This window comes from Girardinichthys multiradiatus, chromosome 7, assembly GCF_021462225.1.
Source record: "Girardinichthys multiradiatus isolate DD_20200921_A chromosome 7, DD_fGirMul_XY1, whole genome shotgun sequence".
In the NCBI taxonomy this organism is placed as follows: domain Eukaryota; kingdom Metazoa; phylum Chordata; class Actinopteri; order Cyprinodontiformes; family Goodeidae; genus Girardinichthys; species Girardinichthys multiradiatus.
The window spans coordinates 35730867-35751496 of NC_061800.1; the positions used below are offsets into that span (position 1 = coordinate 35730867).

The window sequence follows — 20630 nt, forward strand, 5'->3', positions numbered from 1 at the left end:
ACCATGATATGAATCATTAGTCTCCTTCTAGTTTCTAACACTATTAACTGGATCATCATTTGTGGTTAAACTTCTCAATATCTGTACCACAGCAAAAACCTAGTATTTGGTTACAAATAATAAGCCACCATTTTGTCTTAAACGTATGATTAAATGAATAAAAAAATATTTTGTTTTTCGTATCCACAGACACAGTGGATCCCCCCTCCGACCTGCAGTTCTTTGAGGTGTCTGATAAGAAAATTGTTCTGACCTGGTCGAGCCCAGTAGCCGGAGATGTATCGGGTTACCGGGTCACTGTGTTGTCTGTTGATGATTCCGGCTCTCCTCAGAGCGAGATCACTTTGCCTGTCCACCAGAACTCCTATGTTGAAGTGATGCACCTAAATCCAGGCACGCTGTACCGCTTCAGTGTGTACACCATTTACAACGGAAAGGAGAGCTTACCACTTATTGGGGAACATGCCACCAGTGAGTATGATGATTCACCTCACAGAAACTATTTCATAAGACACCTAAAACAGTTCTCCTAAAATCAATATAAACCCAACAATGTTTACAGATGTCTTCTGTTTTTCTCTTTCAAGATCCTGACGCTCCTACAGACATTCACTTCGCCAACATTACCGAGGATAGGGCAGTGGTGCTGTGGTTTGCACCGCGTGCCAAAATTACCGGCTATCGTCTCTTCCTGACTGTCGAGGGTTCGAACCCCAAACAGCTCCGCCTGCCTGGACGCCTCACACAGTACACCCTCCTTAACCTGCAGCCTGACACAAAGTACAATGTCACTCTGCATTCAGAGCAAGACAATACACTGAGTGTAGGAGAGACTGCCATGTTCACCACAAGTAAGTTCACATCAGCACATACAAGGTTGGCAATTTTGCATTAGTTTAATTAATGTGTGGAAAGAGGGTGTGAAACATGTAAACCTACTGTTGTTTCATACTGATTGAAAAAATAGTTACAAACTTACCTTCTGGTTTTTTCTAGACTCACCAATGGGTAATGCCCCTCAGTTCAACACAGACGTCACTGATACCTCCATAGTAATCTCCTGGTCTCCAGTTCCCCGCATTGGATACAAGGTATTTCCACGTTAATAGAAGATGGTCAGTATGCACAGCTCCAAAGTAAAAACATCTAGATGGATGCGCAGTTCAGGAGAACATCCTAAAAAGGATAACCAGCACTCTGTTATCTTTTGGTATTTGGCTGTTAGGCGGCCACCTTGCCTACATTAAAAAGAAATAAAGGAGTGCTGCTTATCTGATTTGGATAATCAATGCTAATACATGATACGCAACACCTCGTGCTTATTTAAACGTTTTACCGGTCTAATGTTCTGTTCATTTAAAAACAACCACTGGTTTTGGGATTGTCCAAGTATGTTCTTGATTCCTATGCGGAAAGTGCAATCTTGTCATTCTTTGAGAGTAAGCCTCTGTACATCGGCCCATCATGAGATGACAGGAGCTCAGAAATGTATCTGAGTGGCCAGAACATGTCACAACAGAAATTATAATGCTTAGTTAGCTTTGGTTGGCTTGGGAAAACACTGATCTCTGACCTTTACCTCCCGTATCCCCAACCTATGGCTCTTTAACCTCTGTGTTCCTGACTCTGGTTGCATTTGTCTGTCAGCTGTCAGTCCGACCAAGTTTGGGAGGGGAAGCCCCGAGAGATGTCATCTCTGAATCGGGAAGTATTTACATTTCTGGTCTGACTCCTGGAGTGGAATACACCTACAGCATCCAGCCAGTTTTTAATGGCCAAGAACAAGGAACCCCAGTCACTCGACGTGTCATCACACGTATGCATCCATTAAAACCAGTCATTTTTCACGCTTATCGATGTGTTTTTATCAATGTTTTTTCTTGCCTTTCTCCTTTACCACTTTGACTTTAGCTTAAACCATTTTTTCCTTTAAATCCAGCTCTGTCTCCTCCTACTGATCTGAACTTGGAGTCCAACCCAGGCAACAGTGACATTACCGTCCAGTGGAATGGACCCAACACTTCAGGTACACACTGAAGAACATACGTATAAAAATTAAACCAACAACGAGTCAGATCAGAAATATGATTTAACAACTATAGCTAGCTGTTTTAAGTTATGATCTTAATCTCTCTGCCCTTTAGACATCACAGGATTCAGAGTGACATGCACTCCCACTAGTGGGCAACAAGGAAACAGCCTGGAGGAATTTGTGCAGGCTGGGGAGAACTCCTGCACCCTAGAAAACCTGAGTCCTGGGGTGGAGTATAATGTCAGCGTTGTCACTGTGAAGGATGACATGGAAAGCGCTCCTATATCAACTGTCATTACCCCAGGTTGGTTCCTGAAGATTCCTTAGATGAAATGGTTCCTGAAAATTCAATAACTGTTGTTAGTTATTTGTATAAAAATGTATAAACAGCAAACTGATGTTTTTTTTTAAATCAAAATACCTCTTTCTTTATAATTTAACATTTAACACACACTTACTCTATTAAAGATAAAGTTGCTGTATACTTCATACAAGCGGCTTACTAAATGTTTAATGAAGTAATTTCATTGAATAACCTTAAGGGATAAAATGATGTATTTCATTTGTACTCTGAAGTTGGGATTTCTATTAAGCGTGATGCTCCCAAAGTTGAAAATCTGGCATAGAGACCTGGAGGTTCCTCACCATCCCCAAACTCAAACTGCCGTGCATTTAAAATGTAGCGTTAGCTGCACTAATGATCTGATGGTTTGTATATCATTAAATGTGTCATATTTAGTACTTTCTGTCTTCTGTTATGGAACAGGTGCTGCAGTGTTTGAATGTACAGAACTCAAAGACATGCGTTGTTATTGTCTTGCCTTGCTAACTGCGGTTAGCACTGAGCGCTTCCACTAGCTTTCAGACTTGCAACCAAAATGTGTTTAGGTTGGGAGTCATTTTTATTCCGAGATTTGTATTCCAGCTTCCGAGGCAAATGTATTGCATCATTATTACATATTAGGAAAAGCTAGCTTGCATTAGTTCTTCCATCAGTTTGATTTGTTGACTAGATCAAAATGCTGGAGGCAGAGAACTTCTGTTGCTTACATTAACCTCAGCTCCTTGCGCTCTCTTCTTTCTTTTTTCCACAAACCCTTCCCATTTTATCTGCCTTTGCCTGTTGTTTTGTCTTGTTTGTGGCTGTGTGCTCTCTTTTTTCTCCGCAAAATCCTTTTCCCACCCATTCAGAGGTGCCCCAACTGACCGACCTCACCTTTGAGGGCGTGACTGACACAACCATCAGTCTCCGCTGGTCGCCGCTCAGCACCACCACCGTCACAGGTTACAAGATCACGGTGGTTGCAGCTGGTGAGAGCATCCCCATTTTCGAAGACATGGTCCTGCCGACCACTGGCCAGTACACGGTGCATGGACTGGAACCCGGCATCGACTACGACATTAGCGTGACCACAGTGACGGAGCATGGCGAGAGCGAACCCACCACTTTCACTCAACAAACCTGTAAGAGTTCCTGTAGTTCATGTTGTAATTTCAGTTAACTTTGAGTGTTGATTCACATTGCTTGTCAATATTTTATAATTGGTCTTTTTCTAACCCTGGGACTTGGCTTAAGGTTTTGGCACATTGTCCAAAATACAAAATTGTCCGTTATTTGGCAATTAAATTATCTGTTCCATTTTAAATCAACACAGAATAACGGTTATCCTGAATTTCCAAGTTCCCTTAAAGCAGCTGCTCCTCCAGATTTTTATTGATTTGTTGGTGTGTAAGGCACTCAGAATCTGAGACAATCAGAGGCAGAGAAGGTCCAGTTAATCCACAGCCACTCATTTACTGATGAGTTCTGCCTATGAGAAAACAACTGGAGATGTAGGATACATGATTTTCTTTCTAAATCCATGAACTGCCATCTTTCCTCATTCTAATCTAAATTATAATGTGACCTGTTTACTAATATGAAATATCTCAACATTCATTCCAGAGATAAATAAAAATAAAGTCACTATATTAAGAAACAACTTGTTTGCGTTATGTTAAAATAATATGGAAAATGATTATTTTAAAAAAGTAATAGATTATCAGATTGCAATATAATAAAACTTAAGCAAGTTCAAGCTGTTATCTTTTGTTTTTCTGGAACTCACAAATTGGCTCTTTAAGTAAAAAACCTTTTAAGTTGCTGATGAAATTGCTTTGCATGTTGTGTCGTCAGTTTAATAATCCTGTGTCTCTGTGTACACGTGGATCATCTGGCTTCAGTTAAAGCATTTTACTATTGCTTGGTCGTTAAATTTAACGAGGCTATAAAATGTCAGACTCACACATAAACTCTGTTGTTCGTTTAAGTTATGATAATGTCATAGTTTCACTCTTGTTCTTCCATTTTGTTTTCTTTTTGGCCTCATCTTTTCTTTGTTGTCACTTTTTGAAAACACAAATAGCTGACCATCGTTTTATAGGCAACAACAGATCCTGTGTGTACTCTTTTTGTTTTTTGCACCCTGAATTAAGCTGAACGTTTTCTCTTATAGCTGTACCAGCCCCCACTGATTTGAACTTCGGCGAAGTTGGACCAGACAGTATCGAGGTCACTTGGGTCTCTCCTCAGGTTCCAAACACTGCTGACATTAACAGCTTCATCATTAGGTATGATATGAAACAACAAGTTAAGCATTTTTGAGCAGTGTTATTTCATGTCCTTTCATTGGTTTTTTTACTCTCACAACTGTACTGTTCTTAATTTAGACACCATCCCATTAATGATAAGGACGCAATTACAGAAACCAGTGTTGGAGGCAATACGAATAGTGTGTTGCTAAGGAGTAAGTTGTTTTGAGCATGGCTGATGCAACAACATTCAAATACAGACATGGCTGCATTTTCTAACCTTAATCGTTTTTTTATTCTTAGATCTGCTGCCTAACACAGAGTATCTGGTGAGCGTGGTGTGTGTTTATGAGCAGAGAGAGAGCTCGCCTGTTGTTGGTATCAAGAAAACAGGTGACTTGAGATCACAAACAATAAACTTTCAGTGTCTGTCGTATCCATTCTTATATTTAAGTATAGTGGATGTGTTTTTTTTTAATCATTATCTCCGTCCGTCCTCTGTTGTCTTCAGCTCTGGATTCACCAGTTGGCCTGCGTTTCTCTGAAATCATGACCAACTCCTTCACCATCCACTGGCAGGCCCCCCAGAGCAGAATCACTGGTTACCGCATTCGTTACCAGATAGTCAGCGGTGGAAGGGCCAAGGATGAGAGGCTCCCCCCTTCAAGAAACCATTTTACTATGACGGGCCTCACTCCGGACACTCTCTATTTGGTCAACATCTCTGCTGTGAGCGGGGTACAAGAGAGCCTCCCGCTCAGTGGGACACAGAAAACAAGTATGGATACAGGATTTGATAAATGATATGTTTTATTAATTCATCACTTTAGCACAACAATTATTAATTGTATTTTTACTGTTTATCCAGTTTCTGATGCCCCAACTGACCTGGAAGTGCTTGACTCCACCCCGACTAGTATCACCGTTCGCTGGGTAGCACCACCCGTCACAGTTCGCTACTACAGGATTACTCACGGAGAGACAGGTGATCATTCGTAGATAAAATGATTGTATACTTTAAATGAATCAGTAGCAGAGATGGTTAGTGGGGTCTCAGAGGTCAGACCTAACTTAGACTAGGGTTTTATAGAGCTGAGACTTTTCTCATGAATAGTCTTGACTCGTTTAATCGGGGTGAAAGCAAGTCAGTATTTAGGCCACAGACCACAGCTATAACAGGTAATACACATTCAACTGTGAAAACTGTTTTCAATTTATTAGTCAGAGACGTTCTTCAAAATAAAAGCATTTCCGCTCTGATTAATCAGAAATGTGCTGTTAATTTCTATTCTACTATTCTATTTAATTTATGCTTTTTCCATTTCGTAAACATTAATGCATATTTCTTTTTTTAAATGGGGTAAATAATATACCCTATCAATTTTAATTATAACTCACAGCAGTACAAAACCGCATGTTATAAAATGCTCATGTGTTAGTTGAGGCTTAAGGATAAAGCAGAAATTTAAATTTATAACAATATTGGGGACCTGAAATGTGACTGGGACTTGGGGGGGGGAATGACTTGTGAACATTTCTGATAAGCATTTCCATCTTTTCATGCTTCTGTTTTTGTGTAAAAATGCACCTTTTTTTTAATTGTCTGATGCTTTCACTGCTTTCCTCAGGAAGTCACACTAAGGAGTTTACTGTGTCTGGCACCAAGTCCACTGCTACGATCAGCGATTTAAAGCCTGGGACTGATTACACCATCACAGTCTATGCTGTAACGGGCAGAGGAGACAGTCCTGCGTCCAGCATTCCCATCTACATTACACACAGGACCGGTACCTGCACAAACCCGACACACTAACATGGGCAGTGATAAAGCCTTTTGTGGGCTAGGTCCGGTGCTTCCTACTTCAGCTCTTTCTTTTCTTTTCCTAGGCGTGGACTCTCCCTCTGGAATGCAGGTGACAGAAGTGAATGACAACAGCGTCACAGTGAGATGGAGTCCAGCTCAGGGTCCAATCAAGGGATACAGGGTAACTGGGGCCCCTAGAAATGGACAGGGAGCATTTTTCTCTGAGGTGGTGGCTCCAGGTACAGTGTTTGAACTCACGTTTTTATTACCTACTGAAAATATTTACTACCCTTTAACTTTTACACATTTTTTCACTTTGCAAACATAAACTTTGATGGATTTTGTGTATCAAAGAGTGTAGTCTGTCCAGTCTGAGCAGTTTCCCTGTTCTCTCAAAGCATGATGCTAACACTCCCATGTTTCACCACTGCAGTTATGTTCAGGATAATGTGTTGTGTTAGTTTTACTCTGCACAGCATTTTGCATAAACACCAAAAAGTTCTGTTTTTGTCACATCTGAGGGAAGTATTTTTGTTCACATGATTCCTTGCATTTTATGTGGGGAAATCAGGTTTCCAACAAAATACACAGAATTTGTGGTTGTAACCTGACAAGATATGAAGAACTTCCAGGGGTGTAAATACTTTTGCATTGTTTGTGCAGTTTTAGCATGAGTTGGGATTTAATTGCTACATTTAGTTTTTTGCTTTTCTCCTTCAGATCAGACTGAGTTCACTTTCTCAGGCCTGATGCCGACAGCAGAATATGTTTTCAGTGTGAATGCTCTCGGTCAAAATGGTGAAAGCTCTCCTCTGGTGGTGAATGCCGTGACAAGTAAGTCTGATTACTCTAGGGAGAAGCGTTTTCTACCCTGCACAAACAGAAAAAAAAAACAAATCTCTCGCCTTTTCAGATGTAGACCGTCCAAAGGACCTTACCTTCTCAGACGTCGATTCCACTTCCTTGCGGATAACCTGGGATAGTCCAGAGGGATTTGTTACGTCTTACCGTGTCTTGTACGCAAGTTCGGAGGAAGGGGAGAGGGAGCTGTATCCAGCTCCAAGAGGAGATGCTGAATCAGCTGTAATCTATGGACTCCAGCCTGGAACTGAGTATACAGTTAAGGTCATTGCCATGCATGATGGTACAACCAGTACTCCTCTGATCGGGACACAAGCTACAGGTAGTTTTATAACTAATTTATTTGGAGGTGAAGTTTTTTTATTGAATCTTTTCCATGTGAAAGCTATGATTTATGCTACAGAATTAATTATTTCTTTCCAATTTCCAACTTTTTTTTATTCCTCCTAGCCATCTCTCCTCCTTCCAACCTCCAGTTTTCCGAGGTTGGCCCAACATCTTTTACCATGCGCTGGACTGCACCAGGTCAGGAAAATCTGATAACTGGCCTGCCAGGGCTCACTGGATACCGCGTGGTGGTAAACCCAAAGAAGACGAGCGGCCCCACCAAGGAGATCAGCCTGTCCCCGGACACGACTCAGGCCTACATCCCTGGACTCATGGTGAGTGTGACTGAAATCCACTGAAAGTCAGTTGAAATGTAATCATTTAGGGTCTATCACAGACAGTTTTGTCCCTAAATACTTAACTATTGTGATATAAAATGCACAACATATTTCATCTCAACCTTTTCTACAGCATAAATGGATGTAATGTGCAGTGTTCATTCTTTTTAGTGAACTTGCAAGATGAACATCTGCACACTGGTATTCTGTGACAAAAAAGAATACATAAGCAAAACTGCCACTTCATATATCGTCTCAGTTTCGAAAGTCGATTATTTTCTTCATTTATTCTCTCTTAGATTGCAACAACCTATGAAGTCCATGTTTATGCCTTGAAGAACTCTCTCACCAGCAGACCAGTCCATGGAGAGGTCACCACTCTGGAAAGTGAGTCTCTAATGTTGACATTTAAACCTGATGCATAGTTTTTGGTATAACATCATGCCTTCTAATGTCTTTTCTCTGTTACACGTTCTCTTAAAGACATCAGCCCGCCGCGACGTGTGCGTATATCTGAAGTTAAAGACTCCTCCATCACCCTCACCTGGAGGACAAAGCTTGATACCATTTCTGGATTCTTGATTGAAGCCACGCCCATCGCCTCCTCTCCGAGCTATATTCCCATTCAGAGGAAAATCGGGCCTGAATCACGCACATACATTCTCACAGGTAAACAATTTTCTCAAATAAAACGTATAAATACAGCCACCATAGTTTCTAGTATTGGTTTTAGACCCATACCGATACAATAACCTGTCCATGACCACTTGTAGGACTGGAGCCTGGCACCACTTACAAGGTCAATCTCTATACAGTGAAGGGCGATGGACGAAGCATACCTTTTACACTCACTGCCACCACAGGTAACCCACATGCCTTTTTCAGCAGAAATGGTACCATCTTGTAGATAGGATACAAATATATATAAATTAATAAGGAAACACCTCTTTCCAAATCTTTGCAATAAATAAATCAGGTGTTTTGCTTTTTATTGGTGGAGCGGTTGAGAAACTTGCCGCAGATAGGGAAGCATGATAGGAATTGCCATCTTTACATTAGAGGGTGCTGGGTTTGTTGTCTTGCCTCAGCTGCACTGAGAGCACCTCATTCAGGATTATTTATGTACAGCTTCTAAAAAAATATGACCTCACCTAGTAAATGAGGACAAAAACATACTTCTAAAAGTTTAAATCATAAATAAACATATCGAGGATTATGCCAAAAGCAAGATGGCATTCATGAGCTCAGGTCTGAGGTTTATCTGAAAATGTTGTTCAAATTGGTTAAAAAAAGTTTCCCTTGGTAATATTTTGCTTGTTTTACAGCTCAGCCGACAGTCATTCCACCCACCAACATTCGCTTTACATCACTGAATCCTACCAGCATCTCATTCATGTGGGAGCCATCACATAGTCCGAGGATCACCGGCTATTATGTCACTTATGAGGAGGCTGGGGGTCTGCCACGAGAACTCAGTCCTAGACCTCACGCAGGCCAGAGCTTTGCCGCCATCGATGGTGAGTGGGCAAAAGATAAACACCCAATACAAAATCTATATTCATTTCACTAAATGTTTAAAAATGTTTTAAAAAAAACAACTTTTGATGATGTGTTTTGATTTTATCTTAGGTCTTAACCCAGGAACGGAGTATGTCATTAAGATTGTAGCACTGCAGAACTCTTTGAGAAGCACACCACTTGTGGGCAAAGCCAGAACCCGTAAGTACAACACAGCTCAGTGTTTTCTTTTCTGTATTGTTTTTATAGTTTTCTTTAATTTAGAAGAGGGTAGCTTTATTCTTGTGCATTTGATATAATAGTTAGTAGTAAATAAAGTTTAAAGAAAGTGTGAAGAAAACATTAAAATGGAGCTAACCTTTTCCAGTCTTGTAATACTGTCTTGTTATGCTTATAGAAACTTTACTCATGATCAAAATGACTGCTATAAAAAAAAAAAAATGTATTTTCATTATGTTAAGTAGTTTCATCTAGTCTGTGCTACCCTCTGGTGGTTTTTAGGGGAACTGTTACAAACGTCCAAAGTTAAATATCTTATTTTTGAGAGACAGACATTTTCCATATTGTCTTGAATAAAATCACAAAACAGGTAAATCTAAAAAAATAAGAGATATTGTGAAAAAGTTCAATAATTTTTGTCACTCATTTCAGAAAATAAAACTCATATATCACAGAGATTCTTTACAGATATAGTGAAATATTTCAAGCCTTTATTTCTTGTTATTTTGATGGTTATGGTTTAAAGATAATGAAAACCCAAAAAACCAGTGTCTCAGAAAACTGGACTAATGTTAAGGTTGAATATTGGGAGCTCTTGGTCAGCTATTAATTTCAAAACACCTGCAAAGGTTTCTTGAGCCTCTAAATGGACTCTCAGTTGGAGTCAGTAGACTACACAACCTTGGTGAAGAAGGCTGCCGTAGGAAGAAGGTGCACCAGAAACATCCTTTCATGAGTTTGGGAGCTTCACCAGAAGTGGACTGAAGCTGGATTCGGCACATGAAGAACCACTTCGCACAGACAAATCTTACAGGCGGGCTACAAACAATATTGAGCTTTTTCATAAAGTTCTAATTTTTGGAGATGTACTTGTATGAAGGATTTATTTTTTGAAAAAGAAAATAAAAACTATCCTGGAATCATACGCATTTAGCATTCTATATCAGATATGTTTACCGTTTTTAAATCATCCTCCTCTGTTTTTCAATGACAAATAAAGTTTAACTACTTCTTAAATGTTTGTATTCCTTTTTCGTATGAGCATTTTCACTGTTTTAACAGGGACAGTATAATCATCATCAATCAGTTGTTTTTAATGGTGTTCAGATTAAGTATTTTCCTCTTTACATTCTTGTGTCTCTTTATAAAATCAGAGCCAGCTGAAGACTATTCAACTGTTCATCAGATATCGGTACCAGACCTGCCTCAACTTCCAGTTCCTCATCGGCCCAGAACCGACATCCTGGATGTTCCAGAGTCCTTCAATGACAAGATGTGAGGCATCAAAAATACCATATGAAATTGATACTTTGTAGTTTACTTTTTGTTCTCATTTGCATCTCTTTCTCTTTTTTCCAGTTTTGACTCTAACCATGTCCACCTGGCTGGCACAAGTGGTCAGAACCAACTAGGCCAGCAGGGTCAGCACATTTATACAGAGTACCAGAACTTGGGCCCAAATGTTGGACTTCCTAGCCCCTATGGTGGACCCAAGGAAGGGCAGAGACCCCCTCTCAGAGAGCCTCTGATTTATATTCCTGTAGCTGGTCCTGATGGAAACAGAGTACCCCTGGTCAAGGTGTGTAATATTTGAATTACCTTCCTAATCTGACCCCATAATATGTATTTATTCAACTATGATTTAGAACGTACCTAAAAAATGTCGTGTTAAAACTCACATTTTCACATTTCAACATTTTTTAACTTTCATCTTTTAGGTACAGCCCTTGTTGCATTCCCCTTGGATTCTTTGATATATTGGCTCAGGGCCTTTTACGAAGCTTGGAAACATGAATGCATTGGGGGTTTGGACCCTTAAGAGATGCACTGATTAGAATTTTGGATCCACTTTCTGAGCTCTGATTTTTATACAGCTTAGACCTGCTAACACTGGTTTTAGACTATTTAATGCTGGTTTAAGAACTCCAGTAACAGATACAACGACGGTATTCAAAATATTTTGTCTTGTCTTCATGCTTAGTGGTTAATGTCTTTATGTTAGAAGCAGAGGCAACATCATGCCATGAGTTTGTGAAAACGGTCTGTGACAGAGCTTTCTATTTTAAAACAAAGACAAAATTATCAAAGTTAACATTAACTGTCCTCAGAATCCTATATTGGCAATGAGCTTGGTTAGCATGGCTAGCATAAGCCAACAGCATTCTCTGTCTTGAAAATATAGATCTTTACCTTAATTCTGAAATTTTCAAGAGGCTGACAACATTTCTAAATTCAGCATTTTCCATTAGAGACAGAACAACTGTGCTTTACTCCGCTTAGCCTTCCTTTTATCTGCTAAAACTCTTGCTCTCTCAAAGCCTCTCTTACAGACATATCTTGACGTGTTATACAAAATATAGTTTCCTTGTAAAAAGAGTTTTACAATTCTTTATTTAAAACACTTAAAATGGCCAACAGGAAGTCTTCTTCACTCAGGAACAGCGTCCACACCAAAGAGTGTTGTTGAGATTATTACCCAGTATGCCTAATGTATGGCACCAGTGAAGGCCTTTGAGCTGATAAATGTCTGATTGTGGTCACCAGCTAATTGTTCTCCTTATTATGTTTTACAGTGGAAAAAATATAACGTCAAATTTGTAGAGTAAAAACAATTACACTGGGAAATGAGTGCGATTGACATCTGCAACAAAATCTTTTTCCTTAACATTTAGAGATCTAATGTGACCAGAACTGTTGTTCTTCTGTACATTAAGAATTTCTGGTTAACTTTGCCTTCTGGTCCTATTTTGGAACCTGTAGGTGAGCGACACCCCTCTGCCTGGTCTTGCTTTTGGCTTCCCTGACAACGAAACAGATCTGCCCCAAGAAGCAAAGACAATTACAACCATCTCATGGCAACCTGTCCCTGAAACCACAGAATATGAGGTGTCATGTAACCCCATCACAGATCTGATGGAAGGACGCCTGCAGGTATACATGCAGATTTTTGTTTTCATATGAACATATGTTAAAATCAAAGTAGTGATCGCAGCTAAGCTTGTTACTTGTTCTCCACACAGATGCGTCTTCCAGGCTCCTCCGACAGCGCCACACTAATTGGATTGACATCTGGAGCATCCTACAATGTTGTTGTAGAGGCTGTAAAGGATGGAGGCAAACAGACAGTTCTGGAAGAAGTCGTCACTGTTGGCAATGCAGGTAGAGCGCAACCTTTTCTCGTTGCATGTACTTTATCTGGATTTTTAAATAGTTCACTTATTTTGCCTTCTTCTTGTAGTTCCAGATGACATTCCTGTTACCAACAATGGAGACGTGTGCTACGATAGATTCACGCACACGTACCATGAGACGGGTTCTGAGTGGGAGCGCATGTCTGAGACGGGTTTCAAGCTGTGGTGCCGATGCCTGGGGCTTGGCAGTGGTCACTTTAGGTGTGATTCATCCAGTGAGTGGCTTACTAACCCATCTCTGCTGTGCTTTGCAAACCTGATAGCACACCATAGAATTATAAAACACAATTCTATGATGTTCACACAAAAGGAATTTATAAAAATAGTGTTGTTCTGCAAACTGAGAATAACGGCTGGCAATAAACAGGAAATATTATACTCATTATAAATTCCTCAGCTGTAAATTAAATGCCATAGAAGGGGGTGAATGTTCTATGTGCTGCAGAAATGTAAGCATGGGCACCTCGATTTGTGCTTTAAAAATATATAAAAATATGTTTAAGTGTTTCCGAGGCTGCCCATGCCAATACCTCTGCTCCGTCTAAACATCAAAACTCAGTTACTGGTAATGTCTCTATCAGTCTACAGCTAACATGACAATACCAGGAACTGGGATCATCTGCTTGGCCAGAATCACTGGATAATATTTGGTACTTTCCTATGAGAATAAAAGTGTTTTTTTTTTTTTTTTGTCTTCTAAACACAATCAGACAAGGTGAATTTTCTTTTACACCACTTTACCAATAGTTTTATATTTGTTTAATATAAATAAATGTGACGTGTAAAGAGAGACTGTTTTAGTTGGGCATAATCTCACACATATTATCAAACTTCTTTTACTTGCCCACTTTATCTACCTCTTCACTCCTACTCTGTCCTCCATTTCTCTCTTTTTTAAAATCTCTCTCCCTTTGTTCGATACCACTCCTTTTCACAGAGTGGTGCCATGACAACAACAATAATTACCGCATTGGAGAAAAGTGGGATCGCCGTGCTGACAACGGTCATATGATGAGCTGCACCTGCCTGGGCAACGGCAAAGGAGAATTCAAATGCGAACCACGTAAGCACACAATATTGGCATTAACTCTGTTTGTGTTGTATGTTTGTAAAGCACCTCAAATTCCTATCATATATTCCTGCTTCTTACCCCTTAAATGAATTCTTTGTTGATCTGTATAATTCTGCTTTATTTTTCAGATGAGTCAACTTGTTATGATGATGGAAAAATGTACCAGGTTGGAAACCAGTGGCAGAAGGAATACATGGGTGCCATCTGTACTTGTACCTGCTATGGAGGACAACAGGTGAGATGAAGCTCCAATGCCTGAGCCCTGATTTGAGCCTTGTTATTATTCAGCAGGTTTATTCCATCTTAATATTACTCAGTTTCAGTTCACCTTTTGGCTCAGTTTGTTACTCCTTCCACAGTGATTTCAGAAACCCCACAAAACACACATAAAAATCTGTAGCTTATTTAATGTCTGATGAAATGACATTGGCTCAAAGCCCTGCGGTAAAAGGTGGGCAATCACTAAAGCAACCAGTGACTCAGCATTTTCCAGGTCTCTGGCTCTTCCACTACTCCATCATGAGTGCTATTTAGACTGTACTCTCTGATTAAAATAATTCAGTATTTTAAGTAAAAACTAAAGAAAATGGACAAATTTAGTTTCAAATTAATGCTCTGATGAAGACCAGTTGGCTAAAATGCTACCACTGGTTTCTTTGAAACAGTCTAACAATAAACTGGTTAAAAAGAGATCAGAGGACCTAACTGTACACCTTCATGAAGTTCTCTTCAACTGGAACAAGCTCTTTCATAATTTAGTGTATTATGAGAGATGCGCCATTTAGATTTGCTTTTTGTAAAGATTTGAGCATTATTTTAGGAGCAAAGGGTGGTGTTACTCCGTCACAGGATGTTATTTTAAAACAAAGACACAATGATCAGAGTTTACATTTTAACCTGTCTTTAGATTCTTATGTTAGTGATCAGCATGGTTATCATTAGTATCCCTATACCGCGGTCTGTGTATATTTCCTAGAGGATGTAGACCCAGACAGTAGAGGCATTGTCACCCTTTAAAATATTGTCTGAAATGTTCTAGTTTTTGTTTATATCTTCTTATAAAGCAGTAATGTTAATTTTATATTTCCTCTCAAAACACAATATGTTTAATGATCAGAGAGCTTTTACTTTTGTGTTAATTGTGCGTTCTTTAACTCCTTGTAAAGGGATGGCGGTGTGAGAACTGTAGAAGGCCTGGAGGGCAAACCAATGTGGAGGCTGAGATCTTGCAGCCTGGTGGCTTAGATGCCTTCCAACGCTACAGAGAAAATGCTCTACGTAAACTGGTCAGTGTTTTTGCATTTAGAGATTGAATTGATTCCATCTAATGAATTGTGTATGTATTGTACTGAACTGAGCATCAGAAACAAAGTTAGTGAGGACTGGTGGGCCTTTGCATGCAGGCTTTGGTTATTTGGTCAACATTTAATGCAAATAAAAATGTATCATCACAAAAAATGTTTCATTTTGCAGCTTTAAAATTGTATTTCTGATTCAATTTACATTTTCTTTCAGAACATCCAGTGCCCGATTGAATGTTTAAATCCAGAGCTGCTAGCAGATGCTCAAAGCCCTTTAGAGTAGAGAAGAAAGGAGGAATCGTGGGCTGAAACCCGTTAAAATCTTCTCACTTCAAGAAGGAAGCTTCCTCCTGGTGCATCAAGAGACGACATTTCCATCAGATTTGTGCCTTAAAGATTTTCACCGCACCTACATTTAGTGCCTTAATTAACTCTGTGCCTTATCAAAGATCTAGAGTGGTTTGATTCTCTCATTTTCAGCTAAAACAGAATTTCTTCAGTGGAGAATTTTTAAAACTTCTTTTTTTTTTACAAAAATCTCTCACAGCACAAATACTCCTGCAGCGTCACCTTAAACTTGCATTCACAGAACATACTGTAATGGAATTTCTCCATCATAAACAAAAAAAGCATATTTGAAAATCAGCAGAAGTATAACAACAACAAAAAAAGATTTTAACATTTATTTTTAGCAATTTGCTTCTTGTCAGTTCTTCTCAATGAAACCAGTTTGTATTCAGAAAACATTTAGTTAATGATACCTTGCATTTTCAGGTGCTTAGATATTTCCAAGTCAGAAGAGTTTTTATGCAAAGAAACTGCAAAGCCATACAGTATTTTATTGTTTTTTAGATCAACTTTCAGGTGTTTTGTTTCTCTATGGTCAGTGTGCAGCTTTTCTGATGAGCTGTTTAGGGATTAGTTTGCCTACTCTGCTTTCAAATGGAAAGAAAAAATGAACACAACAAACCTTCCTTTTAAAAATAAGCACTGTTACTTTTGATATGGTATTATATTTACCAGCTGTTTTTACTTTGTACATTTTTTCTTAAAATTCATCAGATGTGGACATCATCCATAGACTACAGTTAGTATTTTCTTAAAATAAGGAAACATAAAACATAAAAAAAATGTTTAAAACTCAAAGCTCACTGACCTAAAGTTAAACTGTTGATAAATTTGCAATATTTTCAAATGAATTCTGTTTTAATTACATGTTTGTATTTTTAAAGTCTTTACTTCTATTTATCCCTTTTTACTTAGGCATTTTGCTCAATGCTATTTTTGGGTGTAAACTTTATTTTTATTAAGTGTTTTTGGTTTTGTTAATAATGTTGCCAGACTCTGAACTACTGTGGACCAAATCTTCTTAATAAATTCAAAAGAAAATAAGGTGGAAGTCATTTTCTCCTTAGAAAATTATTACATGCTGCAAAGTACTGTGTATGTGGTGTTTTTATGCTATGTTAATATAATCTTAATCAGTCTTTTTCTGACTATTAATCTGTGTTCATCACATGGTACAAATCCATTACACATAAAGAAGCAAGGAGATTTAGCATATTTATCAAAATTAAGATTTGGCAATCAGAAATAATTGCATGCAATCCATGGTTAGATGTCTCACAATAAGATCTAAATTTAAAATAAAAGAAATACCACTAATTCTACTCTGCTCTTATTAGGTAAGTAGAAAGTTTCCTGAAGAACAAAATAATCATAAAAAATATCTTTACTGATTCAAAGGTTTTAACTCTAATCAAAGGCCTCTAGAGAACCCTAAAGGAAGGATTTCACTGCATAATTCGAAGTTGTAACACCTAATGGTAATTTGTGGGGGAATAAAGAAGGAGAAGAAAAAAAAGCAATGAAAACCATAGATTTCATTTTTCCAAGCACCAGAACAGCACCATGGCAGAAGAAGCAGAATAGAGTGCCTACTTTGTGGGTCTGAATTGAGGCTGTTGGCTCACTCACAGAAGCATCTTGGACTTTGGTTCATGCAGCTTCTGTATTCCAGCTCAGCTGATGAGGGAATCTCAGCACTACAGCAGTTGCTCAGGCCAGAAAGGTCATTTGTAGACAGCTTTCTTGTTCTAGTTCAGGTTTTGGTGGTTTCCCACCTTGAATCACACCAGAATGGAACTGAATGCAAAGAAAAAAATGCTCTTAAGAAAGTAACTGATTAATGCCGTAAACATCAGAGATGTGGGGGAATTAGACAAAGCGTACAATGCAAATAACCTTGATCAAAACTACATTTGGCAAGTTGATCACTATGGAATAAGACTTCTGTCAAAAAAAACAAAACATGATATATTATTGTTGGATTTAATAAAACGTCTTGAGTGTATATTGACAATCTGCACACTAGAGGCTGACATTTTTTCGGGATTCCCACGGGAAACCCGCGGGACAGGAGACAGCATCAGCAAAGATCCCGTGATTGGGACGGTACAGGATAAAAAATGAACGGGAGCAGACGGGAGCGGGAGCTAACTAATAGGAGGGAAAATAAACTAGGATCAATTGTCCTTGGAAATGTAAACTGAGACTTTGTTATAAACTTTAAGAAAAAAAAAAAACTTGGATCGACGCCGCCATTGTGTAGTTTTTTTCCAAGAAGCCTATACTATAATGTGAGTCAAACGAACTACACGACCCACAAGCCAACAGTGCTTCTGCTCGGTGTTTTCCACCTGCGTTCAGGATGGAGGGAACAAACGCAGGTGGAGAACTGGACGTGGTAAAATTGGATTTGTAACGTAAAGTCAGAAGTAAGGACTTATCTATTAAACTCATAGAGCTGACAGGAAAGTCACAAATATGACCGGACTTCAGGAGAGTTGAATGTAGCGGTTTTAACACGCAGTCTGCTGCTTGTAAAAACGTGTTTAGTCGTAATCAAGTTCACCAGTGATTAAAGGACACTTGTAAAACAGATTCCGGATTAAATCAGCCCTGCATCTCTTCATTCATCAAACCAAAAGTACCAACATGTGTCAAGTCTCATCTGACTAACAAAATTGCTGCATGTGCTCTAAAGATTTAAGAGGTAAGGTACGGAAGCTCGTGAGGGGACATGGGGAAATTTATTACTTTTGCGTCTCCACGCAATACTTTTGCGTTCGGCATTTTGGAGCAACAGCACAGATGATAAACTGCTCATAAAACGAACAGCACTGATATGTCATTGATATGGTTTATTTGTCATATGCAGGTTAACACGCAGTAAACAATGCGATTAAATGCTTAGGATAAGAAGAACCGTTCAAATCACGATAAAAACAAAAACACTAATGGCGTACAAAATAAAGTACACATCATGCAACAGTAATAAGCAAACAAAGTGTCACAGATGTGGTTTCGTGCAGTATTATTGTTCAGTAGTTTGTTTGACAGCTTGTGGATATAAACTGTCTTTTAGTCTGATTTGAAGATAATTTTATTTAAGGCTGATTTCAAAATAAAACTCAATAAATCTCAAAACGGGTGTAGTGTTTGTTTCATTTTTGCAGTTATCTGGTTTGGAAACTATCCCACAAAGTATTGCGAAATAACGCAAAGACTATTGCGTGGGGACACAAAAGAGAAAAAAATCCCACCTTGTCCCCTCGCGGACTCCGTATAGAAAGGCTTCATCAAGGGAAGATATTAAATAAATATGTTGTGAAATAGAAAAAAATTGAATGTACCATTAAATGTACAATTTATTTAATACATAATTAAATATTAAGTGTACCACTAATTACGTCATGTCGTAATTATACTTAATTATTCAGTGGCACATTTAATTGCATTATAGTCCATTTCATGATATAATGGTACATTTATTGTTTCTAATGATGTATTAAATAAATAAATGGTACCTTTAATTTAATGGCACATTTAATGTTACATTTCTTTCATGTTACATTTACTTCGCTTATGGGACATTCACAACATTTATTTATTTAATGATGATTTTATTGTATTAAATTTGTCCAGTTTGACCCTCCATTCTTGATCCCTGTATAGGAGGTCATGTCAGAATTTGAATCAGGTGTTCTGGAGCAGACACACATCTAAAACATGCAGGGAAGAGGTCCCTGAGGACCAGGGCTGTGAACCATTGAAGTACAGTTTCTAAATTGTGAAGGTAATGCCTTTTTGGCCTTTTGTTCAACAAGTACAGTTCTCTTACTAGGTGCATTTTTCTTTCGTTTCAGCAACTTGAAACATAAAAGTAATGTCATTGTTCAAAGGAAACAATCACTTAATAAATAAGTAAAATACAACTATGTACATTTTGTTTATTCAACTAAGATAGACATGGTCTGTTTCCTTGTTTAATATTTTATTATTTCTTCATTATTATTCTTTTTACTTTAACTGGCCTTTACTACAGCTAAAAACAGGGACCTAACTGGTCCTTCAAAGAAAGAAATTGCCAAAAGACTAAATGAAGAAAACAAAAATGGGAGTGGCACAGGAGTGGGAGTCGTTCTGAATGGGAGCGGGACAGGAGTGGGAGTCAATTTACCAGGAGTGGGACGGGACAGGATTTTTTTTCGTTATGCTGGCCTGGGATTGGGATGGGACAAGACATTTTTCTGTGGGAGCGGGATGGGACAGGAGAGAAAATCCACTCCCGTGTCACCCTCTACTGCACACACATAAGCTTGCAGCCGAGTGTACAACCACACCCTCCTGCGAACATACTTTCCTTGTACTAATGCAGCTACATGTATGTGCTTTGTTGGACAAAAGCTCCAGGTTAGTTATTTTGTTCTCTCCAATTCTCGGTCAGTACTCAGCTGCTCACTGGGAGGTGGCAGCGTTGGGGGGGAAGGAGACACCATCAGCTTGATCAGCTTATCACAAGTGGACTCTAGAAAATGTGTGGCAACGTTGCATTACACAGCCAATAAAAAAGATTTTTTTTTCTACCACATTCTTTAAACTAGGAGAGTAAACAGAATAGATAGGCCTTCTCAAAGCTTGAGTTGTTTCTTTTCAAGGTTTCAACATGTACTCATGTTAAATAAAAACAAAAGGTTTAGCTTATTAAATTAAGCATATTTTAAAAGGTATTTCTGAATTGGAAAATATAAGATAACTTGTGAGATACTTCTACAAGTCGACAGACTTTCATAAGAGACTGTTGCAGCACAACACGGGGTCATAAAAACACATATTGTGAAGATTTTGGGCCAGTGCAATGAGGTCCATCAAGGATACCCTAAAGGACCTTGGAGGAAAGAAACTAAGAAAAAGGTCAGATCTGGGTTGTGACTACAAGGATGAGCAAATGTAGGGGCCTTGACCATGTCTTTTAGGATAAACCACTATTTCCCAGTGCAATAATGTCCAAAAAAGCATATCAAGTAAGAAGAACACCATCAGACACCTAATTG

The 20630-nt window shown here is 38.7% G+C and overlaps 1 protein-coding gene across 1 annotated transcript in view; it reads left to right on the forward strand.

Moving 5' to 3' along the window:
• The window catches only part of fn1a (fibronectin 1a), a 39311-nt gene extending 22685 nt beyond the window's left edge, over positions 1-16626 (forward strand). Inside the window, exons 19-49 of the mRNA XM_047370305.1 lie at positions 190-471; positions 588-851; positions 997-1091; positions 1648-1816; positions 1940-2026; positions 2145-2336; positions 3224-3496; positions 4528-4642; positions 4742-4818; positions 4907-4996; positions 5115-5381; positions 5472-5588; positions 6232-6390; positions 6491-6646; positions 7128-7241; positions 7321-7590; positions 7719-7930; positions 8233-8320; positions 8417-8602; positions 8707-8796; positions 9259-9450; positions 9563-9652; positions 10825-10945; positions 11030-11249; positions 12431-12601; positions 12691-12829; positions 12909-13076; positions 13799-13924; positions 14062-14168; positions 15100-15219; positions 15449-16626. Coding sequence (XP_047226261.1) covers positions 190-471; positions 588-851; positions 997-1091; positions 1648-1816; positions 1940-2026; positions 2145-2336; positions 3224-3496; positions 4528-4642; positions 4742-4818; positions 4907-4996; positions 5115-5381; positions 5472-5588; positions 6232-6390; positions 6491-6646; positions 7128-7241; positions 7321-7590; positions 7719-7930; positions 8233-8320; positions 8417-8602; positions 8707-8796; positions 9259-9450; positions 9563-9652; positions 10825-10945; positions 11030-11249; positions 12431-12601; positions 12691-12829; positions 12909-13076; positions 13799-13924; positions 14062-14168; positions 15100-15219; positions 15449-15517 — 4826 coding nt within the window. The 3' untranslated portion in view covers positions 15518-16626. The remainder of the gene's footprint in view (positions 1-189; positions 472-587; positions 852-996; positions 1092-1647; positions 1817-1939; positions 2027-2144; positions 2337-3223; positions 3497-4527; positions 4643-4741; positions 4819-4906; positions 4997-5114; positions 5382-5471; positions 5589-6231; positions 6391-6490; positions 6647-7127; positions 7242-7320; positions 7591-7718; positions 7931-8232; positions 8321-8416; positions 8603-8706; positions 8797-9258; positions 9451-9562; positions 9653-10824; positions 10946-11029; positions 11250-12430; positions 12602-12690; positions 12830-12908; positions 13077-13798; positions 13925-14061; positions 14169-15099; positions 15220-15448) is intronic.
• Positions 16627-20630: the final 4004 nt, after the last annotated feature.